The 25376-nt window shown below is 34.9% G+C and overlaps 1 protein-coding gene across 1 annotated transcript in view; it reads right to left on the reverse strand.

The window, feature by feature from the left end:
* C4H11orf65 (chromosome 4 C11orf65 homolog) overlaps positions 1-18166 on the reverse strand; it is a 39971-nt gene extending 21805 nt beyond the window's left edge. The window contains exons 1-3 of the mRNA XM_026399058.2: positions 18114-18166; positions 9850-9939; positions 3166-3258 (exon numbers count right to left, since the gene is read on the reverse strand). Of these exons, the coding sequence (XP_026254843.1) occupies positions 3166-3258; positions 9850-9930 (174 nt within the window). The 5' untranslated portion in view covers positions 9931-9939; positions 18114-18166. The remainder of the gene's footprint in view (positions 1-3165; positions 3259-9849; positions 9940-18113) is intronic.
* Between the last annotated feature and the right edge of the window lie 7210 nt (positions 18167-25376).

Consider the following 25376-nt stretch of genomic DNA (forward strand, 5'->3'; position numbering starts at 1 on the left):
CCAATTCATTCTACTGTCTTTTCTCTATTCCCATTCACCTTCCCTTCCCTTCATTCCCCTTTGTCTATCCCAGTGAACTCCTATCCCCACCTCCCACTTATTGTGATATGCATATGCATATCAGAGAGAATATTCGGAGGCCAGCTAAGTTTGACACAAAAATCTTGACAAAAACAGTACAAAAAAGTAAATTACATGTTCTACATGAACATACATGTAAAAATTTCAACAAAATATTAGCCAACTGTATATATTTGGTGATACTTAAAAAGACATGACCAAAATGTGTGTATTCTAGGAAACTTAACAAAAGAAACAGAAGAAAAATAATACATCAATTAAAGCAGAAAAATGTCTCTGAAAACTTAATCAATTTTCTTGGATTTAAAAAAAAATGATTGTAGCTTAACAAAGAAGGAAACTTTCTTAATCACATAAAAGGTTTCTACAAAACAACTCAGTAGCACAATTCCTATTTAATGATAAAATACTGAAAATGAGACAAAGGTCATCATTTCTATCAATCATTATTTAAGGTTCTACTCAATGCAGAAAGAAAAATAAGTGATGCATAATGTTAAGAAAGGGGAAAATATCTGAACATGATATTTTTTCTATAGAAACTCCAAAATAATTCATGTTCCAATTATTACAATTAATAAATGAGGATTATAGAATTACTGGAAACAAAGCTAATATATAAGAATTGATTATCTTTCTATATATTAATAAAAAATTTTGTAATTTCCATTTATAGGAGCAAAGAATAAGGTATAAGTCTAATAAAAGATGTGTAAAACCTCTATTCAGAAAACTATAAAACATTATTGATAGAAAAATACATAAAAAGTAAATAATGTGGCCCAATGGATTTTCCAGAAGAAAGTGCTGATATGAAGTTTGGGTGTCACAGGTTTACTGTGGGTCAACAAACAATCTATGAAATAAGGAGAAGAATGATGAACTGGACAAAGGAAGAATTTGAACTGCAATGCAAGCCCCACAAAACCTGGGCTAATCATGCAGGGAGCTCTAAAATGAATTTTGTCCACATCACAAAGACCTTTAATACCCTTCTGCCCACCTACCACACTCTGCTTGGTCCCTGGATGTGGGTTGCCCTGGAAAGAGTTGACTTAACATGAAAGCAGTTCTCTGCAGAAAATGGAGAAACTGAAGATGGTCCCAGCCAGCAGGAGGCTGTCTGCTGTCTATAATACCCAAAACCGAGTATTAAATCCATCTGTGAAGACAGATTTGAGCAGCCCATCTCACATTTCCCATAAAAGTTCATGGATTAAAGCTCTCAATATTGTCATGATGTCAGTTTTCCTCGAATTGATCTAAATATTCAACACAATACCAATTAAAATCTCAATAGGTGTTTATCAGCCTTTACTGTGGTAAAATATAACATAAATGTACCATTAGTGACATTTAGTTGTTTCATAATGTTGTATAGCCACTATTGACTTGCAGAATATTTTCTTCACTCCAAAAGGAAACCCTATATCCATTAATCAGTTGTTTCCCCATTCTTCCTTGTTTACAGGCCCTGGCAACCACTAGTTTTTCTCTTTATTAATATTCTCTATTTTATCAGACATCTCCATGTATCATTTTCCTTTGCCTACTCCTTCCCAACTTTTGAGTTTTCCTGTTCTTGCTTTGTCTGTTATCTCTTAGTTGCAGGTAGTATATGACTAAATAATGGATCTGGGACTGTGTGAAAATGCTGAAACAAAGGCAAGACTCTTCAAGGTCCCTCGGGAACTGCCAGGTAGATAATAAATCACAACTACAATTTTTGTGAACCATCTCTGTATTTTGAATCCTGGTTCTCATAAGCCACTCCAGAAATTTGGGCCTTTTGTTTTCCTGGCTGCTGCCAAGTTGGAGAATGGGGACCTTAGATTGGTAAGCGAAAAACACTTCAATGTTTGTTTTGTTTTTAGTACTGAGGATTGAATCCAGGGGTTCTTTACCCTTTATCTCTGAGCTACATCCCCAGTGCTTTTTTTTTTTTTTTTTTACTTTTTGTTTTTGAGATAGGGTGCTCCTTAAGTTGTGAAGGCTGTCCCCAAACTTGTGATCCTTCTGCCTCAGCCTCCCAAGTATCTGGGATTACAGACATGTGCCACTGCTCAGCCTGGAATGGTTTCTTAACAAGATTTGGTGACCTTTACTTTCATTAGAAAAGGCCCCCTTTAAGTTTTTAAATTATTTGATTTCAGAGTTCTGAAATCTAATTCAATCCTCAGCACCACATAAAAATAAATAAATAAAATAAAGGTACTGTGTCCAACTACAACTAAAAAATAAATATTTAAATTTAGATTTCAGAGTTCTGATAAGGTTGATTTTGACAGTTGCTCTTAGAGTCCCTATTTCATCATTGTCACTCCTCTAATAGACTAGAGTAGGAGGCTGGAGATTGATAAATTAAAAAGTTTACATGAAAATATAAGACATATAAGAATAATCTGGAGTAGTCTTCTCAAAGAAGAATTATAAGATTGGAGAACTCTATCATAGAACAGACTTGTTATAAAGCTATTGTAGTTAAGACCAGAATAGAAAAATAGAACAATGGAACAGAGTAGAAAATTCAGGAACAAATAAATACATAAACTACCTCTTAATTTATTATAAAAGTGGCATTGTAAAAAGTCAAATTTTTACTAATTCTGCCCCTCTCTCCTAACTTTATTGTGTACACATAAAATTTACCATCTTACCCATTCTAAGTGTGATATTAAATACATTCATAATGTTGTACAACTATCACTGTCATCATCTTCATAATTCTTTTCATCTTGAAACAATGTTGAATGAATAAATGCATACCCCAAAGCGTACTATGAAATTCTATTCATATGTAGTTAAAAAATGGGAAACTAAAGTGTGATGTTAGATTAATGCTCACTTTTTAGAAGGAATCGTTGGCAGTAATTTTCAGGGCATCTGAAGGAGGCAATTTGGAGTATGAAAACATTGATCTGGGTGATGATTCATTTAACTATATACTTTATGAAGTTTCTACATGTACATAATATTTCAATAAAAGGGTTTAATAAAACAAGTATGCACATACTGAATTGATAAAATATTCATATATTTTAAGGAAAAATATAAGGTGTTATAATAAATAAATAATGTCCTTACCTCTTTAGGATTAATATATTTTACTATCTGATGCGGTTCTCCTTGTCTTCTTAAATTAATCAGACTTTTAAAGTGTTGAAATACAGCAACATTCTAAAGGTTCAAACATAAGATTTTGTAATTTGCTGTTTGCCTAATTAGGGCAAAAATAAAAACTATAAATACAGATTTTATGAACTTAAGTTGGATTTTTGGAAATAATATCCACTCAGGGTTAGCTTTGATAAGCCACGTAATGTTGGCATTATTCTCATAAAGAGTTTTACCCTTAAATTTACAATTGCATCACCATGAGCTGTAAATAAAATAGCCAAAACTTTGGTTAGTCACCTCTGTTTACTCTTCAGAGTAATCTAAGAGAAAAACAAAATGTAGTTGACTGGTTAAGAAAACTGAATACAGCATAATATTATCTGTATTCAACTCTTATACTTACTAAGACAAGGACCCAGGACAAGCTGCTTAACATCTACTGTGCTCAGTTTCTTCATGTATACAATGGGAATGAAAGTGATTATTTCACAAAGCAATGATGATGAATAAATGTGTTAATATTGTAAAGCACCTAGAATAGTTCCTGGCACAGGAAAGAGCCCAGTAAACATTAAGTTATTAACACTACAGAATCCCCCTTACTCCCAAAGTAATTCCCCTGATTTACAAAACCATCTGCTTTTCCCATTTGTGCAAATTTACTCAATCAACCCCATGTAATTCTTCTATCTTGGAAAACTATTTCTTGGGTAATCCTCCCCTCATATCTTGTCCACCTGAAAACCCCTTAGCAATTCTTGGTAAACTCCCTGCCTCCCCTATTTGTTTATGTTAAGTTACATAAAATAAATTCAAAGTGAAGTAATACATAATATCAACGTAACAGTATGAAGCCCTATTGCAATTGTTTATGGACAATGGAGAAGCCCATGTCCAAACAATTAGTATTCTTTCTGAAAGGAATACATAGCTCCACCAAGTAAAATGCCAAAATGGGTAAACAAGAAAATTTAATTATGGCTCAAAATCTGACTAGTATCTTATAAATATGTAGATTACTAGATTATAGCTATCTACTAATGCATAACTTAATATAAGCAGAATTGCTAATGACCTACTGCCTTCAGAAATAAAGGTTTGGATCAATTCCCAGATAAGGAGCCACAACCAGCTCAGGCACTTCCTAAAGAAAAGGAAATACAGGGGCTGGGGTTTTGGCTCAGTGGTAGAGTGCTCACCCAGCATGTGCGAGGCCCTGGGTTCGATCCTCAGCACCACATAAAAATAAATAAATAAAATAAATGTATTGTGTCCAACTACAACTAAAAATTAAATATTTTTAAAAAGAAAAGGAAATATGGAGTGGTGAGCAGAAGAATAAAGTTAAAAATATCATAATCACTTTCAGAAACTAGTATTTATCAGCATTTCCTTTTTATATTTATATATAAATATTAACCAATTTTTTTTCTTTCTTTTCTCTCTTGCCCATCTCCTTACAACTGAATGTAAGGTATGCTAATGATGGTATGGTTATCAGAATAATGCTCACCCCAAAGATGCTCAATCCTAATCCCAGGAATCTGAAAGTAAATTATATGAAAAGGAGCAATTAATATTGCATTAGCGCCTGGCATGGTGGCACATGCCTGTAATCTCAGAGGCTAGAGAGGTTGAGACAGGAGGATCACAAGTTCAAGGCCAGGCTCAGCAACTAAGTGAGACCCTGTCTATTAAAAAAAAATTGAAGATGACTGTAAGATTAGACTGATAGGCAGACCTTAATCATAAGGGTCTGTGTACGTGAAAGCAGGGAGGAAGAAGAGTCAGTGTCAGAGTGATGTGAAAAAAAATTGACAAAGTCATTGCTGGATTTGAAGATGGAGGAGGAACATGTGCTAAGATGGAAGAACCATTAGAAGCTGTAAAGGGCAAGAAAACAATTTCTTCCTTAGAGCCTCCAGAAAGCAGACAGTCTTAATGACATATTGATTTTAGCCCAGTTAAAATGTTCAGACTTTTTACCTCCAGAAATGTAAGAAAAAAATTTTCCACTTTTTTACTGGTGCAATGTAGTTGACATAATGATGGGATTTGTTATTACATATTTGTACATGTATATAATATAACGATATAATTTGGCCAATATCACTTCTTCCCTCCCTCGCCACCTCCCATCCCTTGGTCCCTTTTCCTCTAAATCCCTTGGATTTTCATGAGATTCATCCCTACCTTTCTTTTCCTTTTTCCTCTTTTTCCTCTCTAGCCTCCACATATAAAACATATGACCCTTGAACTTCTGAATTTGACTTATTTAACTCAACATAATGGTCTCTAGTTCCATCCATCTTCATGCAAATGACAATTTCATTTTTCTTTGTGGCTGAATAAAACTCCATTGTACATATATAGGAAACATTTTCTTTTTCCATTCATCCATCTATGAACACCTAGGTATTGTGAATTGTGTGACTATAAACATGGGTATGCATGTATCACTATAGTGTGCTGACTTTTTAATTCTTCAGGATAAATATTGAGACTGGTATATATAGCTGGTCATATGGTGGTTCCATGCCTAGTCTTTTGAGGAACCTCCATACTGATTTCTATAGTGGTTGTATTAATTTACAATCCCACCAGCAGTGTAAAAGTATTCTTTTTCTGCATATCCTTTCCAGCATTTATTAGTGTTTATATTTTTGATGACTGCCATTCTGACTGGAGTACGATGAAATCTCAGTGTAGTTTTGATTTGCATTTCCTAATTGCTAAGGATGCTAAACATTTTTTCATATATTTGTTGGCCATGTATATTTCTTCTTTTGAGAAGTGTCTGTCTAATTCATTTTCTTGTTTGTTAATTGGGGGGATGGTTGGTGTAAAGTTTGAGTTCTATTAATCCTCTGTCAGAAGAATAGGTAGCAATGATTTTCTCCCATTCTTTACGTTCTCTCTTCACATGTTTGCTTTGCTGTGCAGAAGCTTTTTAATTTGATATCATTCCATTTTTTAATTTTTGGCATTATTTCCTGAGATTTAGGAGAGCTTTGTTTTTTAAAGCACTAGGTTTGTGACAATTTTTGCAGCAGTAATAAGAAATTAATATGTCTTTAACTTTACATCTAGTATTGAATTTATAAGATACCATAGGAAGAGTATGCTCAGCAAAAACAGGAAGAAAAATGATCCGAAGATGGACAAAGTTTCTTTTGGGAAGGGGGTAAATATGTTTTGGCTTATGTGAGGTTTGCTTCATGTTATGAATTAAATTATAAAATTTAATCATTTTAATGTTGACTTTACTTAGAAGTTACAAATGGCCAATAAACACATGAAAAATACTCGGCATAAAGAAAGGCAAATCAAAACCACACTGGGAGGCTGTGGCTCAGTAGTGGAGTACTTACATCACATGTGTGAGGCACTAGGTTCAAATTCTTAGCACAACACATAAAAATAAAGATTTTTAATACAACACTGAGATTCTACTTAACATCAACTAAAATGGCTATTATAAAAATAAAACAGAAAATAAGAAGTATTGGCAAGGATGTATGTGGAGAGCGGTGACAGTGATTGGGAGACTAGTGTCTGAGACTGGTGTCCCTGATGACTTCATGGCGGTGGCATGCTTAGTACCTGGGAAAGTTTCTGTGCAAAGATGCAGGATGCCCTCCATGGGGAGGCTCTGTGCTAGAGTCTGATTAGCCTCAGCCTTGCTCTCAGGCACTCAGCTCCTTGGAATGAAGAAATTCCCTCTCTAAGACAACCACAATGTTTCACCAGCTCCCTGCTGCTGAACCTGCCCATATAATAGTAACTTTTAATAATGGACTTTATTAAGAGCTACATATGCTCCTAACATTGCACATTGCACCTGTAGAATGTAACTGAAGAATAAGCTGCATTATGTTGCTAACTCTAACTTTCATGAATACAAAGAATAATGCTTACATAGTCTTTAATCTGATTAACGAGACATATATAATAAAGATTGCTGGTGTAATTCTTCAGACCTGCTTCTCCATCAGAGAGCAGCGTCCTACCCAATCCAAGCTATTTATTTCACAATCTGAGTTCATGAGTCTTATTTCTTCCAATCTCCCATTGCCCCTAGCCAAAAACTGCTAGTTTAACTGTGTTAGTTACAGCAGATGTACAGAAATTAGAAACTTTGTACATTACTGATAGAAATGTAAAATAGTACAGTAACTATGGAAAGCAGTTTGGTGGTTCCCTCACAAAGTTTAATATAGTATTATAATTTGACACAGCAATTTGAATTTTAGATATATACCCAAAGGGATTTTTTTAAAAAGATAGGGCAGAGGGGTAGGAGGGGGCATGGGGTTAGAAATGATGGTGGAATGTGATGGACATCATTATCCAAAGTACATGTATGAAGACACAAATTGGTATGAATATACTTTGTATACAACCAGAGATATGAAAATTTGTGCTCTATATGTGTAATATGAATTATAATGCATTACACTGTCATATATAAATAAAATAAATTAATTTTAAAAATCCATATATTTGTACCTTGATATCATTGTAACTTTGGAAACAATATAGCAACTAACAGGGTGTCCTTTGAAATGAAAAAAAAAAAGGTTTATTGAGAAGATCAGCCTTGAAATAAATCAATAAGACTAATACTTTATCATTACTACAGTAAAAATATTTTACTAAAATTTTTGTCTTAAATATGAAGAAACAGAATTTATAACTAAATGGATTTCATCACATTGACAACATTTTCCTCCTTTGTACTTTTTGGCTCTTACAAATAAAATTTCCTTGAGCAATCAAAAAAAAGTGCTCAGATACTTGAATATGAATTTTCATAGCAGCATCATTCACAGTAGCTCAAAACTAGAAACAGCCCAAATGGCCATTAACAGATGAATGGATAAACAAAACATGCTAAGCACACACACACACACAGCAATTTTATTCAGCCTTAAAGACAAATGAAATTCTGATACATGCTATAAATTGGATGAACCCTGAAAACTTGATGAAATAAACCAAACACATAAACCCCCAAACTTACTTATATGAGGTACCTAAAATAGGAAATTAATAAAGACAAAGTAGAATAGAGGTTACCCAGGCAGGTTTGGAGAGTAAGACAGTGTTAGTAAGACAGTATTATTTAATGGTGTAAGAAGTTCTGTTTGGGATGGTAAAAAAGTACTGAAAATGGATGGTGAGAATGGGTGTACATATAAGTCACTAAGCAAGTGACTACATCAATACAAAATAAAGTTGTTTTTCTGGCAAGATATGTTGTAAAACATATCTATTGAGATAATCTTTTTTTTTTGTCCTTAATTCTGTTAATGTGGGCCATTACATTTACTGATTTGCATATATTGAATGACCATTCCACCTGAGGGATAAATTCCATTTGATCATAGTGAATGATTCTTTTCATGTACTGTTGAATATGGTTTGCTAGTATTTTGTTAAGAATTTTTGCATTTATGTTCATCAGTGATATTGGCCTATAGTTTTCTTATAAAACCTTTGCCGGACTTGTAAAGTAATTTCATATCCTATTTTGGTTTCCATTACAAACCCGTTCCTTCACTGGAATCCCCTTGAAGTGTATCTTGGCAAGTGCTTCTCCCAGCTTCCTCCAACATCATGCTACCTTCTATTTTGGGTTTTTCAGAAGTTAGATAATATTTCTAATCTGCTTATGAAATTCCTTCTGTCTGTTATGAATTAACCTTCTACATACATCATATCAATGGGATTGTGGAAGGATAGAAGGTTAAAAAATGTGTGCTCAGAATATTAATCCACACACACTTATTTGTTTTTATACTTGGTTTCTCTGCTGTAGCCCCTTTAAGGCAAGAATGTATTGTGAAATGCCTAGCAGTGACAGGATTACATAATTATTCAAAGTCACATGGCCAGTTGGGTGTGGGAGAAAAAAGTTACAAATAATAAAGCTTAAGCCTAGATTGTGAGTCTGTTGACAGACACAAAGAAATATTTTAAAAGAAAATTACCGTTTTAGTGTTGGAAGTCAACATAGTTATGCCCCAGTTTAAGTTTTATGGCTTTTTTAGAAACAAAAGAGATAAACAATAGAAGCTATTTTACAACATTTGATTAACTGCTAGAAACAGAGCCACAAAAAACTTCACATAGAATCGCCAGGAAAGATCAAATATAGCTGCTATTAGAGAGAAAAAAGTGAAGTCATTTTAGCTCTTGGCTCTCACCCAATCAGGTAAGCCAACTTGGAATATTCCTCACAACTATGAGACCAACTCTGCCCAAGGAGGAGTACAATAAGTAACTAACACCTTAATCCAAATGCAATATATTATTAAACTACAGGCTCCTCAAGGGTAAATATGTCACAAATCTGATTCTCTAGTCAAAAAAACAAAAAAACATTTAGAGGTGAAGGTCAAATGAGACTATTAGTGATACTTTTACTGATAGCAGCCATTATCAAAGTGCCTAGTTCCACTGAGGAACTTCATATTTGTGAAACTAACAAAATAATTGTGTTTTTCTGAAATTTAAAGTCTGCTTTTAAAGTAAAGAGTAAAATACAAAACCTGAAAAACTAAAAAAACTACTGAATTCTACAATTTACACAGGTTAATTTTATGACATATAAATTATAATCTCAATAAAGATGCTAAATAAACTCACAAGAAACTTTTTCCAGGCCCTCTGAATGACTTCTGCAGCCCTTTCTTTCCTTATAGTTTCTATTTCTTTTTTCCCAGGCATTTGAAAGTCCTAAAAGAAAAAACAAAGGATTTATTTAAAATAATTTTCTATACTCTACTATGAAACTGACACTAGAATACAGCAGAAATTTAATAGAGTTGTATGAGTGAAAAAATGAAAATGAGATTTGGTATCAAAATATTTATAATAGGGCTGGGGATGTGGCTCAAGTGGTAACACGCTCGCCTGGCACGCTCGGGGCCCTGGGTTGGATCCTCAGCACCACATAAAAAAATAAACATATTGTGTCCACTGAAAACTAAATACAAAAAATTTCGTTCTCTCTCTCTCTCTCTCTCTTTAAAAAAATATTTAAAATAAAAAGTAGTCACTTATTATTGATTATCTAATATGTTCCAATTTATTATTTCTAATCCCAACAAGGACACTAAATAGCAGAGTTTATTAATATGCTTATAGTAGAGATGAGAAGAATGAACTAAAGGCTTAAGATCAAGTAGTAACAAAGCCAGTACTGAACTGAACTCCAGTCTGTTGTGGAAGTCCATGGTCTTAACATACTTTCTTGTTTGCTTGAAATAAAGTTCTCTTAATATGCAGAGAAACAGATACATTCCCAAAGTTGGATAGGCTTCTAACCTAGAATTAGAGGTGATGGTAGACTTTTTCAGTATAGCCCTTAACCACATTGACTATTTAATAAATCATACATTATTTTTAAATGAAGCTTTACTATTAAGGAGCAAAACAAAATCACTATTGCTAATTCACAATTTTTATTCATACCATAAAGAATTAATAATAAAAGTCAGAAAGATATTCTAGTTTTTTACTGTGTTAGTCATATTTTCATCACTGTGACCAAAATACCTGACAAGAACAACTTCGAGGTGTAAAGATTTATTATAACAAATGGTTTCAGAGGTTTCAGTTTATGGTCAGCCACCTCCATTTCTTTGGGCCTGAGGCATCATGGTAGAACATCATGGTAGAAGGACATGGTAGAGGAAAGCTCCTTGGCTCATGCCAGTCAGAAAACAGAGAGGAAGAAGAAAGGAGCCTTTCCAAAGTATATCCCCAGTGCCTACTTTCTCCAACTAGATGCCACCTCCCTGTTGTCCATTCAGCCATCAATAGATTAATTCACTGACAAGGATAAAGCACTCATGATCTGATGATCACTTTCCCAAAGCCCCACTTCTGAATACATAAGACCTTAGGGAACATTCTAGATCCAAACTATAACAGACTCCCTTAAGAAATGTCAGTAAGCTAAATTCATATTTGTGCTGCCTAAATACTTATTACCCTAACAAGCATCTCCTTCAAAATTAAATGGTTAGATCGAAAATTAAGACTATTCCAGTATTGCTCCAGTGTAATCAAAAGAGAGAAAGAAGAGCAAGAATTTTCATTTGTGTAGGTTATATAAATTATGTACAAATTTACTCATTTTTCACTGTATATATTGAGAAGAGGTATACATAAAATTTACAAGTAACTCATTGCTTTTGGTAGTTTTCTTACACTAAACCATAGAAGGAATGCTGATGAAGTTAGAGACTAAAGATGTGGTTTAGATTTAGTTCATGCTGCTATTTAATGTAACCTTGGACAAACAGCTTAACATCTTTAGGCTTCAGTTTCAACATTTGTAAATGCAATAAAGTAATTCCAAAGGCTATTTCAGTTTTACAACTTTATGAATTTACATTATAAAGGGCACAATACTCTAATGGTCAAATATAAAGAAAAAGGGTGCTGCACTGAAGACAGGGAGACATATGAATTTTAAATTTTGCTTAAATTTTTTAAATTTTGAACTGTTGCTTGTAAAATGAATAATTTGTATTTACAAGTGCCAAAATCCTGATTTAAACATATACACATCTAATATATGCATTGTATTTAGAGGTGCAGAGACCAAACAGTAAAACTATCTAAACATATACCATTTACAGAAAAAAATGAAAGAAAAACCTATTTATATATTTTCTTCATCTATTATTCTATCTGATGTTTGAAAATTAGTTGAGATTTTAAAACTAAAGATGTTTTTCTGTGTATATTGTCAATTTTTTATAATTGAATTTTTTTTTAAGAGTAAGAAGAAGGTTCTCCATGAGAAGTAATTTGTCTTTTTTTTTTCTTTCCGTACAAAGAGTCTTTACAATATAGAAGGCATGAGGAGATAAGTTAAGTCTTTGGTCTTTGAAGTAAGTCAGACCAGTGTTTTTTGCTTTTTGAGTTAGGATCTCTCTGTTGCCCACACTGGTCTCAAATTCCTGGGCTTAATCAATTCTCCTGCTTTAGCCTCCTGAGTGCTGGGATTATAGGCTGTACCACCCCTCCAGGGTTTAAAGCAACAAATTCTACCTCTTATTTAGCTGTGTAATCTTGCACAGTTACTTAATTTATTCAAACTTCATTAGTTTCCTTATTTGTAAAACATGAGGACTCACAGTACTACCGCATTGAATTGTGAAGGTTAAATCAGATAATACAGGGAAGCATTTAGTATGATTTCTGGCCTACCAAAACCACTCAATAAATCACATCCATTATGACAATACAAATTATTTTCCAAAATAATAACTATTCATCTGCATTATTTTGTTTATAAAACTAATGTAACTAGAGCCAGGTGTGGTGGCATGACTTAAGGAGGGCCTCATCAACTTAGTGAGGCCCTATTTCAAAATAAAAAATTAAAAAGGGTTGGGGTGTTGCTCAGTGGTTAAGTTCCCCTGGGGATTCAATCCCCCGAATAAAAACACAACCCCAAACCTCACCAATGTAACTAAATATTTCAAGCACACTTACTTTTTTAAATTTACAAATAACTATTAGAACAAATGTGAGTAAAAAAATACTATGGGGGTGGTAAAAGATTTGTTAATTTTGATCAAAGATTACTTTTCTGACAAATATACTTTCTAGCCATCAGGTAGAGAAATATAATTTATCTATGTATTATATAACACTTCAGGGGGAAAAAAAATCAATGTAATTTTTTTTTTTTTTTTTTGTACCAGGGACTGAACTCAGGGCACTCAACCACTGAGCCACATCCCAGCCTTATTTTGTATTTTATTTAGAGACAGGGACTCACTGAGTTGCTTTAGCACCTTGCCATTGTTGAGGCTGGCTTTGAACTCACAATTCTCCAGTCAGCCTCCTGAGCCGCTGTGGTTACAGGTGTGCACCACCACACCTAGTAGTTTTAATAATTTTTTTAAAATATTTTTTTAATCTTTGTTTATTCATTTTTATTTGGTGCTGAGGATTAAACCCAGTGCCTCACATGTGCGAGACAAGCACTCTGCCACTGAGCCACAACCCAGCCCCATAATTCTTTAAAATATTGTTGCTATATCATTAAAAGAGACAAATACAGAAGACAGCTTTGCCATCTTAGATTTATCATAAAAAACCCAAAATTTCAAATTTAAAATGTGAGACAAAGAGATAATTGGGGCTGGGGATGTGGCTCAAGGGGTAGCACGCTTGCCTGGCATGCATGCGGCCCGGGTTCGATCCTCAGCACCACATACCAACAAAGATGTTGTGTCCGCCGAGAACTAAAAAATAAATATTAAAAATTCTCTCTCTCTCTCTCTAAAAAAAATAAAAATAAAAAAGAGATAATTATAATGAGTTTTAACACATGGAATTCACCTCATTATTACACCTTAGTTTTCTTGTCCATGTTCTTTTTCAATGGAAAAATGAAAGAATACAGAATACAGTTTATTTATACACAAAGACCATAGAATAATAACAGTAGCATTCAAGATACTGGTAGATATCTTTCCCTAACATCCCATTAACATTTAAAATACAAAATTATTCATGATACTATATAGATGTTTACTTTAACAGTTATGATGTAAATAATATATAAATTCAAACAATAGAACTATAAAGAAAAAAGCAAAAATCATCCACTCCCTTCTCTTCTTTGAGGAGTGCATTCTTCAAAGGTCATATCTGTTGATATGTGATTCTTCCAGACATTTCCTTATATATTTGAAAATACTGGTGCTGAGGTTGTGTCTCAGTAGTGGAGTGCTTGCCTAGCATGTGTGAGGCACTGGGTTCGATTCTCAGCACCATATATAAATAAATAAATAAATAAATGTCTATCAACAACTAAAAATTAAAAAAAAATACATGTAAGTGCAAACACACTGTATACACAAGTATGTATTCATATTTTATATATACATCTTATATAGCCACATGTACATGAACACAGTTTTGTTTGCATTAATGTGATCAAACTATACATGTTTAAAAAATTATTTTTGTTGTTATAGATGGACAGAATGTCTTTATCTTGTTTATTTTTATGTGGTGCTGAGGATGAAACCTTGTGTCTCATGCATGCTAGGCAGGTACTCTACCACTGAGCTACAGCCCCAGCCCCTAAACTATACATATTTTTTTAACTTAATCTGTGTTGGAAATTTTTCCATGTTAATGCGTATAGATTTTGTTCATTCTTTTGTAGTTGCATAGTATTCCTGGGTGTGAATATGTTACTCTTTCCTCCATTATTGGACATTCAGGTTTTTTTCTGTTACAATTCCAAAATGAATTATCTATATACGTATACTTGTGTACACATGCAACTATTTTTGTTAGCTTTTCAGACTGCTTTGACAAAAGGTATGCACATCATATTAGCACTGACTTTCTCTGGAAGGGAATAAAATAAACTGCTGAGATTGATATCTCGGGGGAGGATCCAGCAGATTATGAAATCTGGGTTCAGGAAGAAAACACATTATATTCTGCATACTTTTATATCGTTTGGTCTTTTCCCACAATGTGCATATAGTTTAGATATATAACTTCATTAAGAAATAAAAATTTTGACTAAATTTTTGTTAAAAAATCTTGTCCAATTTATACCCAAAAATTTTCTAAAGGATTGCTTAATTATAGATTTTACAAAAGTAAAAATCTAAACATAAGTAGGGCATTAGGATTACAGTGGGTCTTCTAATAGTCTCTCCAAGAACTAAACTATGTGATTTTTCTCTGTCATTAATGCATCATGATTGGTTTTGATGCGTAAAGCAACACGTGTGCATATATTTGATATCATCTATTAGCATTAGTGCTAATTTAGAAAAAAACTTGAGCATTTTCCCAAATATATATCCAATTTTGTAGGTAAATTTAACATTGGGTTTACAAAATTCCTTTTAATTGACTGTGTTACATGTGGGGCACTTTGTTCTAAATAATTTCACCCAGGCTTTCTGCACATACTTCTGTCTTCAGTAATATAGGCTACAGAGTATTTAGAGTTTGCCAAAACAGTAAGTTAATAAGTCCTTTTGGAAGAATTAATGTCCTTATTTACTGAACATGTTTACTATCTCAATCTCTAGGTGAAAATTCCCTGAGGAGGAATGAAATTGACTATGCTATGTAATGTATGAATTCCACTTTTGGTATAATATGTCGATTAAAAAAATAGAAGGAAGACCAGTAGAATTGAGGAAGCATATCAGGGGGAGGGAGAGAAAAGAAGTAGCACTGGGGATTGAAATAGAACAATTATGCTATATGCATTTATAATTATATCAAAATGAATCCCATTATTACATACAACTATAACACATCAATAAAAACAAAAAAGAAATTGAGAGCAGTTACAAACTTTCATAACAATTTGACAATAAAGTAGTATACAAACACATGATCAGTTGGCTTATAAATTTGCATATCTTTGTGGGTATTTTTTCCCTTTCCTAGTAATTTTCTTTTACAAAAGCAGTACTCTAAAAACATAATCTAATTTATACTTTTAAAGTTTCATTCTGGCCAGGCATGATAGCAACACATGCCTGTATTCCCAGCAACTCAGGAGGCTGAGACAGGAGGATCATAAGCCTCATCAATTGAATAAGACCTCCATCTTACGAAATAAATAAAAGAACTGGGATGTAACTCAGTTGTAAAGCACCCCTGGGTTCAATTCCCAGTATCAAAAAAAGAAAAAAAATGTCTCTGAAGGGGTGTAAAAGAAAATGGAAAGAACCAAATTAATTGCTCAGCCATAAATAATGATAATCATAAATTAAACCTATAAAAACTCACCACTTGCTAATTATTTTGCTACAGTTTACTACTCTGTGAACTTTTCCTTGAGGTTATTTATGACTGCTTCAGGGTTTCTTAATGTGTATTGATATTTTGGGGCTGAATTTGCATTTGGTGGGGACTGTTCAGTGTATGGTATCAGTTCACCAGATATACCAGTAGTACAGTTGTGACAACCAAAGATGTCTCCAGACATTGCCACAGTTGAGAACCAGTACTGGATCTACATGGGAGAAATGCTATTTAATGATGCAATACTGCCCATCTCTTTTCAATTCCTGAGGCCATGTGGTATACTGAAATTGGGCCAGGAGGAGAATATATCATAGAAATTGTTAACTGTCTCAAATCAGTACTTGATTTGTAGTTTTCTTGGTTGCTTAGACTTAAATATGGAGAGCCAGGTGCAGTGGTACACACCTGTGATTCAAGCTATCCAGGAGGCTGAGACAGGATGATTGCAATGTCAAAGTCAGCCTGGGCAACTTACAGAACTCTGTTTCAAAAAAAAAAAAAAATTTTTTTTAAAAGGAGGACCTGGGGACCAAGGGCTCAGTGGCCCCTGAATTCAATCCCAGCATAAAAAAAAAGGGGGTGGTAGTGGTGGTGGTGGTGGAAAAATGTTAGTAAAGCAGATTAAAAATGTGTTGTATATGTCAACATTATAACAGTATTCAAAATTACTCAGAAATTGTCACATCACTGAGGAAGGATGAAGTTCCACATATTTCGAGAAAAAAAATGCTCATTTGCATCAAATGTTGCTGGGGGGTCAAGTAAATTGAAAATAAACAAGTAATTTGGTCACATAAAGTCACCTGTGATCATTTTTAGTATGGTTTCATTGAAGTAGCAGGGGAAAAAAGACTGAAGTTGGTTGAGAAAATGGGAAAGTTGGGACAGTAAGTATAATAATGAATGGGCTGGTAGCTGGAAAGAGTGAGAATGGAATCGAGTTTTTTTTTTTTTGTTTTTAATATGGGTGATATTAAAACAAGTTAAGATGCTGTTATGTGTGATCCAATAGAGGGGGAGAAATAAAAGGTTCAAGAGTGACAAATTTAAGGTAAAATTCTTTTGAGTAGGTATAAGAGGACACAGTCCAGAACAGAAAGTTGCTGCCCTTAAGTAAAAAATAAGAGCCATTAAAAAAGAAATTTCATTCAGTTATTGTGAGGCTCCAAGTAAAGTAACGAGTATGAAAATACTTCTCAAATTTTAAGATGTTAAAAAGTAGTGGGGCTGGGGATGTGGCTGAAGCGGCAACGCGCTCCCCTGGCTTGCGCGGGGCACTGGGTTCATCCTCAGCACCACATAAAATAAAATAAAGATGTTGTGTCCACTGAAACTGAAAAATAAATATTAAAAAATTCTCTCTCTCTTAAAAAAAAGTAGTATTAACCCATTACTCAAATAGTGACCTATTTTTTTTTAATTTAAAAATCACTAAAGATTGTAAATGAGGTATTTAAAGATTTTCCAAGTACTTTACCAACTTAGGAGACACTATCCCAAGTCAACAACTTTTATTATAATATATCATGATGCCAATAGACTTCGTGAGTAAAAGCCCACAGGATGTTTGGAGTTGCCCTTTATTTTAAAAGCTGTAAAACAATCTTAAAATTTGCTGGGATCATAATCTATACTCCTATTTTGTTCTCTCAACTAAATGTTGTTGACTAAACAAATGTTTCATGCTCTTCATCAGTTCTAAAATTTCACTTTTCCTTTTTACCTGTGGTCCTTTATACTAACCTACTCCTTTAAAACGCCTTTCTCCTTTTCCATCTCTAAATATTTTCTGTGAAATGGCCTAAAGGTATTTCATGGGTTAAATAAAAAAAAAAAAAGTCCAGAAAAAGTGTTTAGCAAATGTTAACAAATATTTCTTCTGCAGTCGGCACCTGGAGCGGGGCTCTGTGGACGCGCAAGGCAGGCAGGGAGGGTTTTTCAACCAGATGACTCAACTTCACCAAGGGCAGGAAAAAGACGTCTTGGAAGAGGTTCCCGCAAAGGAGTTGAAGGAAAGAAACCTCCTTAAGGGAATGATATCACAGAGACTCCAAGGGGGGGGCCCCCCCGGAGAGTCCCAATCCAATTACCTTGGAGAGGGGAAGAGGAGTGGTAATCACGGAGAGGAGGGGACACCATGCCACTCACGGGCCAATAGCCCCAGTGCGGATTCTCTGCTTCCGTGGCAACCAAGCAGCAGGAAATGATGCAAATCCAGTTCCGTTCTGTCTGGCCCCGCCTACCTCTTTAGTCCCGCCTACTAGGCCCAACCCCCAGCCCTGGTCATTCCTCCAGCCGCTGCCTTTCCCAGTCCCAAGCTAGTTAGGAGCTCTCACCTAGATTGTTAGGGGTTTTGAGGCAAGGGATTTGGGAAGGGAAATCAAAAGTAAGTGTCTATGAAGTTGGTGTCCACATACTACAAAGCCTGGTCACTCCAACGAAGAATTTTAAAGATGTTGAAGAAATACAGTGGAAACATCTATTTAATTAATTTCTTTGTAAGTAAGAAATTAATCCTAGCGATTTGACAGGTTTTTATGTGGGGTTAAGAGTAAGTCACACACCAGCTGAGGGTATACCTCAGTTAGTAGAGAGCTTGCCTTGTATGCACACAGCCCTGAGTTCAATCCTCAGTATCAGCAAAAAAAAAAAATAATAATAATAAAGTAACGCATGACAGCAGTCCATTACTATTTCTAGATTTAAGATCTGTAACTGGCAAAGCCTAAAATAGTTTTAAATTGAAAATATGACTTTTTTTAAAAAATGAGTTTTCAAATAACTTTAAATTATACAAATACTGCATATGTTATGCAAGTTTGATTTGCTTAAATACCTACGAGTTGATACTTTGGCAGTGTTATTAGTGATGAATTCTTGTAATGTAAAATAATCTTGTTCAGGACTACCCAGTTCTGCTATTTCCCACCTATGCTTATGCATGTTAATACAACGTGTAAAGAAGATGACCATTTAGGGAGAAAAATTTTCCTATAAAAACATTTGTACAGAAGAAATCACCTGAAAGCTAACTCAGTAGCTCACTGAGCTTCCAGAATTCTTTAAAAACATTATCATAATCATAATAAGCCGAATGAGCTTTAGTTCCCTTTTATGTAGTTACTTTGCTACAATACAGAGTAACCATGAATAATGTAAAAATATGGTTATGGAAACATTACATGTACTTATAATTTTTTTAAATATTTATTTTTTACCTTTTTTTTTTTAGGTGGACACAATATCTTTATTTTATTTTTATGTGGTGCTGAGGATCTAACCCAGTGCCTCACGCACGCCAGGTTAGCGCACTACCACTTGAGCCACATCCTGAGCCCCTATAATTTTTAATCTAGTAGAAACTGGGTTTAAAATTTAAAAACTGTTAAAACTATACAATAACATGAATGTACTTAATACCTCTGATCAGTACACTTGAAAGTGTTAGCATGACAAATTTAGATATGTTTTACAATTTGAAGATTAAACTTTAAAAACTACAAAATTAAAAAATTGTTCTTTAAAATTACAAAATTAAATTTAGTACAAAAGTAAAACATTCAGAACAAGTTTTTCAGTTTAGAGAATGAAATATTATATATGTTTAAGTTTTATCACCTTGTTTATGTAGTACTTTAAAATAAGCCTTACATATTTTAATGAAGTATTTATTGCATTATTTCACATACACATCAGAAACAATGGTTACTGTTGAATACTATGTGTTCTAACATTGCAGAATCAGTAATTTCTATGTAAAAGGTTCAGATCTTTTTTTTACTGCTCTAATACATGTAAAAATTCTTCAAAAGAAATAGTATCTTTCTTTAAAGTAGACAGATCATTTAAGACACAAAACCTTCAGCTATTCTGTTTATTCATTTATGTGTTCACCAGGAAACAGAGATCAGGAACTTCTGTGTAGTTTCACAGAACTCCTTCCTTCCGTTCCTCTATCCATTCATTCTCTTCCTCTTATTTTTCTTTTCATAAATATGATACTACTTATGGTATACTAATAACATCAATATTCCTGCTTTCTAATTTTGAAGGCAAGGATTTCTCTGTATCAGACATGTAAAGACAAAAATAGGAAACAAAATGAATTGGTATGACAGAAGAGAAATATTTGTAATGTAGAGGGAGAGGATAATTAGATGCCATTTCTTTCTGCTCCCACCATGGCACTGGAACAAACTCCAACAATGGACAAGACTGCCCCTGAATATGAGCATTTTTATAATTATGGAATATATCTCATGTAGTAGATAAAGCACAATGTCACACAGTGACACAAGTTGTGTAGTGTTCCAAGGAAGTCAGAGGAACCTCCAGTCAGGCATCAATTTCCTGTTGAGGTTTAGCAGGTTGAAGGTTGGGGAATAGGAGAAGCACCTTTCACTATTTTTTTATATAGAAATCTATCCTCCTTATCCCCACAACTTTCATTAAAGATTTCCCTTTTGCTTTCTTAAAGGGGACTTAGCAACCCACAATAATAGTAGCAATGAATGATCTATAAAAATCAAGATCATAGTCCACACCAAGTCTGTTAGACCTCCCCTTATTCCTTTCTCAATATTCTGAACAATATAAACTTCTCTCTTTTCTGCAGGACAAATTTTTTAACAGAGTAACTGTAATGTTAGCAGTGATATCCTAGTAAAACTGCTCACAAAAAACAAAAGAATGAAATCCCTGATTTGTAGGGTTTGCCAATTTCAGATGCTAAAATATCCTCATCACAGGCAATTTTAAGGCACCAATGTGATGTACTGATGTGAAGCTGGAGAGAAAATTCACTGGAGTAGGAGAGGGCTCTAGGACATCACTGAATCAGGCACTTTGTTCTTAGGGGGTTGCTATTTTGCCTACTAGTTCTTTAAAAAAAATAGTCTTTAATAATGGAAAATGAACCCAGGGGCACTTTACTTTACCACTGAGTTACCTTCCCAGACCTTTTATTAAACTTTTGAGACAAGGTCTTGCTAAATACTGGGATTACAGGCTGCTGTGTCCAGCTGACAGCTATGCTTGATTGGCTTGTTAAACCAAACTACTCATTGAAGGAGTTTGGAAAATATCAAAACATGCCACATTTGTATAGTGATTATTTTAAATTGAAGGCACTTGAAAAACAGGAAAAATGCAAGGCTGACTTCTCCATTTACTTTAAGAAAAATCCTCCAAAATGATTCAGCTGTCATAAATCCTCTGAATATTAATTTTTATCTCAGGCAAAAAGATTTCACCACATCCAAACTCATCTATTCCTTTAAGAATACATCTTTCTTTCTCTATTTACTCTGAGGTTTCTTTGTAGCCTGTTCCTACTGAGCCCAGTTCAGTTTGTCTGACTATTTATATAGGTGAGACTTTCCTGTATCTGTCAGCACTTGCAAATCCATCCTGGATCAAAAAATTTGCTCCAATAGGCTGTGGTATAGCTCAGTGGTTTTTTTTTTTTTTTTTTTTTTTAGTATGTGTGAGCCCCTGGGTTTAATCCCCAGCACTGCAACAAACAAAACAATAAACCCAAAAGGTTTGCCCAAAACACAAATCCAAAGAGCTTTAGAACCAGAGAGAAGTAACCTACAATTCCCAGATGCTACAAGAAAACAGTGAACATGACGGGCTCAATGGGAACCTTACCTGATGCTGCTGGAGGTCACTGGAACTTTGATTTGAATTCCGATGACCAGGCCAAAAGTGTTAAAAGGAAAATTCCTTAAACTAATACATTTCATGGAGTTTATTTGAGCAAAACAAAGACCATTGGAGAATCAAGCATTTCCCAGAACCAAAGCAGATTCCAAAAATTTCAATCAACACTGTGGTCCAATGGCATTTATAGGAAAACAAATGAGGCCTAGACAACAACTTAATTGGCAACTCCTAGTCAGCCAGTTGGGGATAGTGTACCTAGCTGATTGTTTACAACTCAGTTAGTTGGCTGCAGGTCCTCTAAAACCAGCTGAAACTCAAGTTACTGCTATTGTCTATATGGGTTTGGTATGTTGGGTGGGGCCTATCGCAGGTCTCTAAATCCAAAGTCTCCCATAAGTTTTATTAGCTGAAGGAACAGAAAAACCTTCATTGTGACAACAAGAATAGAACCTTGTTGTAATATTCTTCCCTTTGTAAGTCTCCATGTCAGCCCAAAGAGTTCCAAATAAGGGAGTCACTTGGCCCATTGCCCCAGTGGTGAATGATAAAATCATGGATCAGAGGACAAACTATTTTCCTTGGAAGATTTATTTTTTTCTCACCTAGGTGGCAGGTGCCTTCCTTTTCTGTTTCATGACTACAGTACTACTGGTACAAGGAATGCAAGTAGTGGCAACAATTCTCCTTACTGTTTGGAGATGCTGAAGCAGAGTGGATGGGTGAGCTGTGAAAGAGTTATAGTTTTCATGTTCATTGTAATCTGATGCTTGGTGCTTCTTGCTGTACACTAGTAGTGAATAATAACTCTTAGGGTGGAGGTAGATCCTTGAAAACCACGGAAGGAGTCTTACTCTCTGCCTATTTAAAGGATTCCTCTACTATAAGATCTGAACTACATGAAATGTGATTTGGTTAAAGCATATCTTTACTAAAAGGCTCAGGTATTTGTCCCAAACCTTACAAATTGGGAGTAATATTGCAACTTCGTACCTGTGGAAGGCTTAGACCCAGAAACAGATTTGGATGCCAGCAGGTAGAAGATGATGCAAGATGCAGTTGGGATAGTAGATATTGTTTATTCAAAGTTGGCCTATAGCCTCCAGCTTTAGCTTAATTTAGCTCCAACCAGTTCCATTTAGCTCCATTGTGCCATTTGTATGGGTCCTTTCTATATGCAGGCCAAAGAAGGCACATTGCCAACAAGTTACATAAGTGGATGCACGCTCACAAGCAAATGTTTATGACTTTGAGTACCTACACTGAATCTGGGTGTTGTGTTCATGACCTTGGCTACATACTAAAAACAGCCTGCTGGAAGCCTAACTATAGCCGTTTGGGGCCTGTCCTACAATACCCTTACATGGATCTCACTGGCTTAGGTGGTCCTCAGTTCCCAGGCCCTCAGGGGTGTATGGCATATAAAGAATATATCTTATCTCTGTTTCTGATTCTCAGCACAGAGCTTCAAAAACCCTTAGAATTTCCTATGTGATAGAAATATCTTTGTTATAAGTACAAGTGGTAAATCCCTAGATAGCTTCAGAATGAGATAGTCAGCATAAACACCAGTGCATGATTACAGAGGGTTGGGACTTTGAATAGCCTACACTCCAGAAAGAGGAGAGATGCTAGAGATTGAGTTCAATCATATGGCCAATGATTTAATCAGTCACGCCTATGTAATGAGAGCCTCCCTCCAACCTGCAAATTGGGATGTCAAAGCTCAGAGGAACTTCCTGGTAAAGATATTAATGTACTGGAATTGTAAGAAGTCCTCATTCCCCAAGGAGAGTGTGTGGAGCTCTGTGCTCCAACCCAGGCTCCATCCTATATGTTACCTTTATAATAAAACTGTGATTGTTAGGTACAGATGGTTTTCAACTTATGATGGTTTAACTTACACATTTTTTAACTTTAAGATGGTATGAAAACATAATATGCATGCAGTGGAAACTGTTCTTTAAATTTTGATATTTTTCTGAGTCAGCAATATACCCTATAATACTCCCTCCTGATGGGGCAATAGCAGCGAGCCTCAGCCCCCAGTCAGCCACAGGATCATGAGAGGAAACTGATACTCTACAGTGCACTGTGTTGCTAAGCTATGAGGTTCAGTATGTGAGGTGTATTAAATGCATTTTCATCTTATAATGGGCTTTGTAGGGCACAGTGCCATTGTAAGTTAAGGAGCATTTGTACAGTGCTTTTTTGAGTTTTGAGTTGTTCTAGTGACTCATTAAACCTGAGGGTGGTCATTGGAACCCCTTAACTTTTAGTCAGTTGGTTAGAACTGTAGGTGGTCCGGGACCTTACTCGCAGCTATAAGGGCAGTCTTGTGGAAGACTGAGTCATTAAACCTATGGTGTTTGATGCTAATGGATGGGTAGCATCAGAATTGTATTGAAGTATATAGGTTGAGCATCCCTAATCCAAAAACCCCAAATCCAAAAGGCTCCAAAATCTGAAACTTTCTGAATGTCAACATAATGCTAAGTTTTGAATTTGGGACATTTCAGATCTATTTCTGATTAGGGATGCCCAACAGGTGAAGCCTATGTAAATATCCTCAAATCTCAAATACTTCTTGTTCCAAGCCTTTTAGATAATGAATACTCAGCTCAGTTTGGGGTGATGAGATGTCTCACAAAAACATTCTTTTTTCTCCTTACTCTTCTCTTCTTCTCCCCTCACTTCTGGATGCCATGTTTCCTTCTATGTATATCACCTCTGCTACCCCCCTGCCTTCCTGCCCCCTGTCCACTTCCAGGATGTGCTACTTATTCCTATAGAATAAAGAAACCCCAGTCTCCTACTTTCCTTGTTTCTAAGAAATATTACAATATAAAGTTGTAGCTTAAAATTAGTGGTTTCCCCACCATTTGACCCAGCTATCCCACTCCTTGGTCTAAACCCAAAGGACTTAAAATCAACATACTGTAGGGACACAGCCATAGCAATGTTTATGGCAGCACAATTCACAATAGCTAAACTGTGGAGCCAACCTATATGCCCTTCAGTAGATGAATGGATAAAAAAACATGTAGTATATAAAGACAATGGAATATTATCCAGCAATGAAACAGAATAAAATCATGGCATTTGCAGGTAAATGGACAGTGATGGAGAAGATAATGTTAAGTGAAGTTAGCTAATCCCCCAAAAACAAATGCCGAATGTTTTCTCTGACATAAGAAGGCTGATTCATAGTGGGGTAGGGAGGGAGAACATGGGAGAAATAGACAAACTCTAGACAGGGCAGAGGGGTGGGAGGGAAAGAGAGAGAGCATGGGGTTAGAAATGATGGTGTAATATGATGGACATTATTATCCAAAGTACATGTATGAAGACATGAATTGGTGTCAACATTCCTTGTATACAACCAGAGATATGAAAAATTGTGCTGTATATGTGTAATAAGAATCGTAATGTATTCCGCTGTCATTTATTTTTTTTAAATCAATAAAAAGAAAAAGAAAAAAAATTAGTGGTTCCTTCTTCCACAAAACTCTACAAAGAGGACTTGGCTTGCAGGAGATTTAGCTTTGGTCTCAGTGTCTGGAGTGTTGGAATGCAGTGGGGACGCAGTGGCTGGGAGAGGGGAATCTGTGGCTCTATGCATAAAAGAGGGCTTTTTACTCTTCTGTCTAGCTGATATTCTCTCCAGTTTTTTTGTTTTGTTTTTTTTT

The sequence above is a fragment of the Urocitellus parryii genome, chromosome 4, assembly GCF_045843805.1.
Source record: "Urocitellus parryii isolate mUroPar1 chromosome 4, mUroPar1.hap1, whole genome shotgun sequence".
NCBI lineage: Eukaryota > Metazoa > Chordata > Mammalia > Rodentia > Sciuridae > Urocitellus > Urocitellus parryii.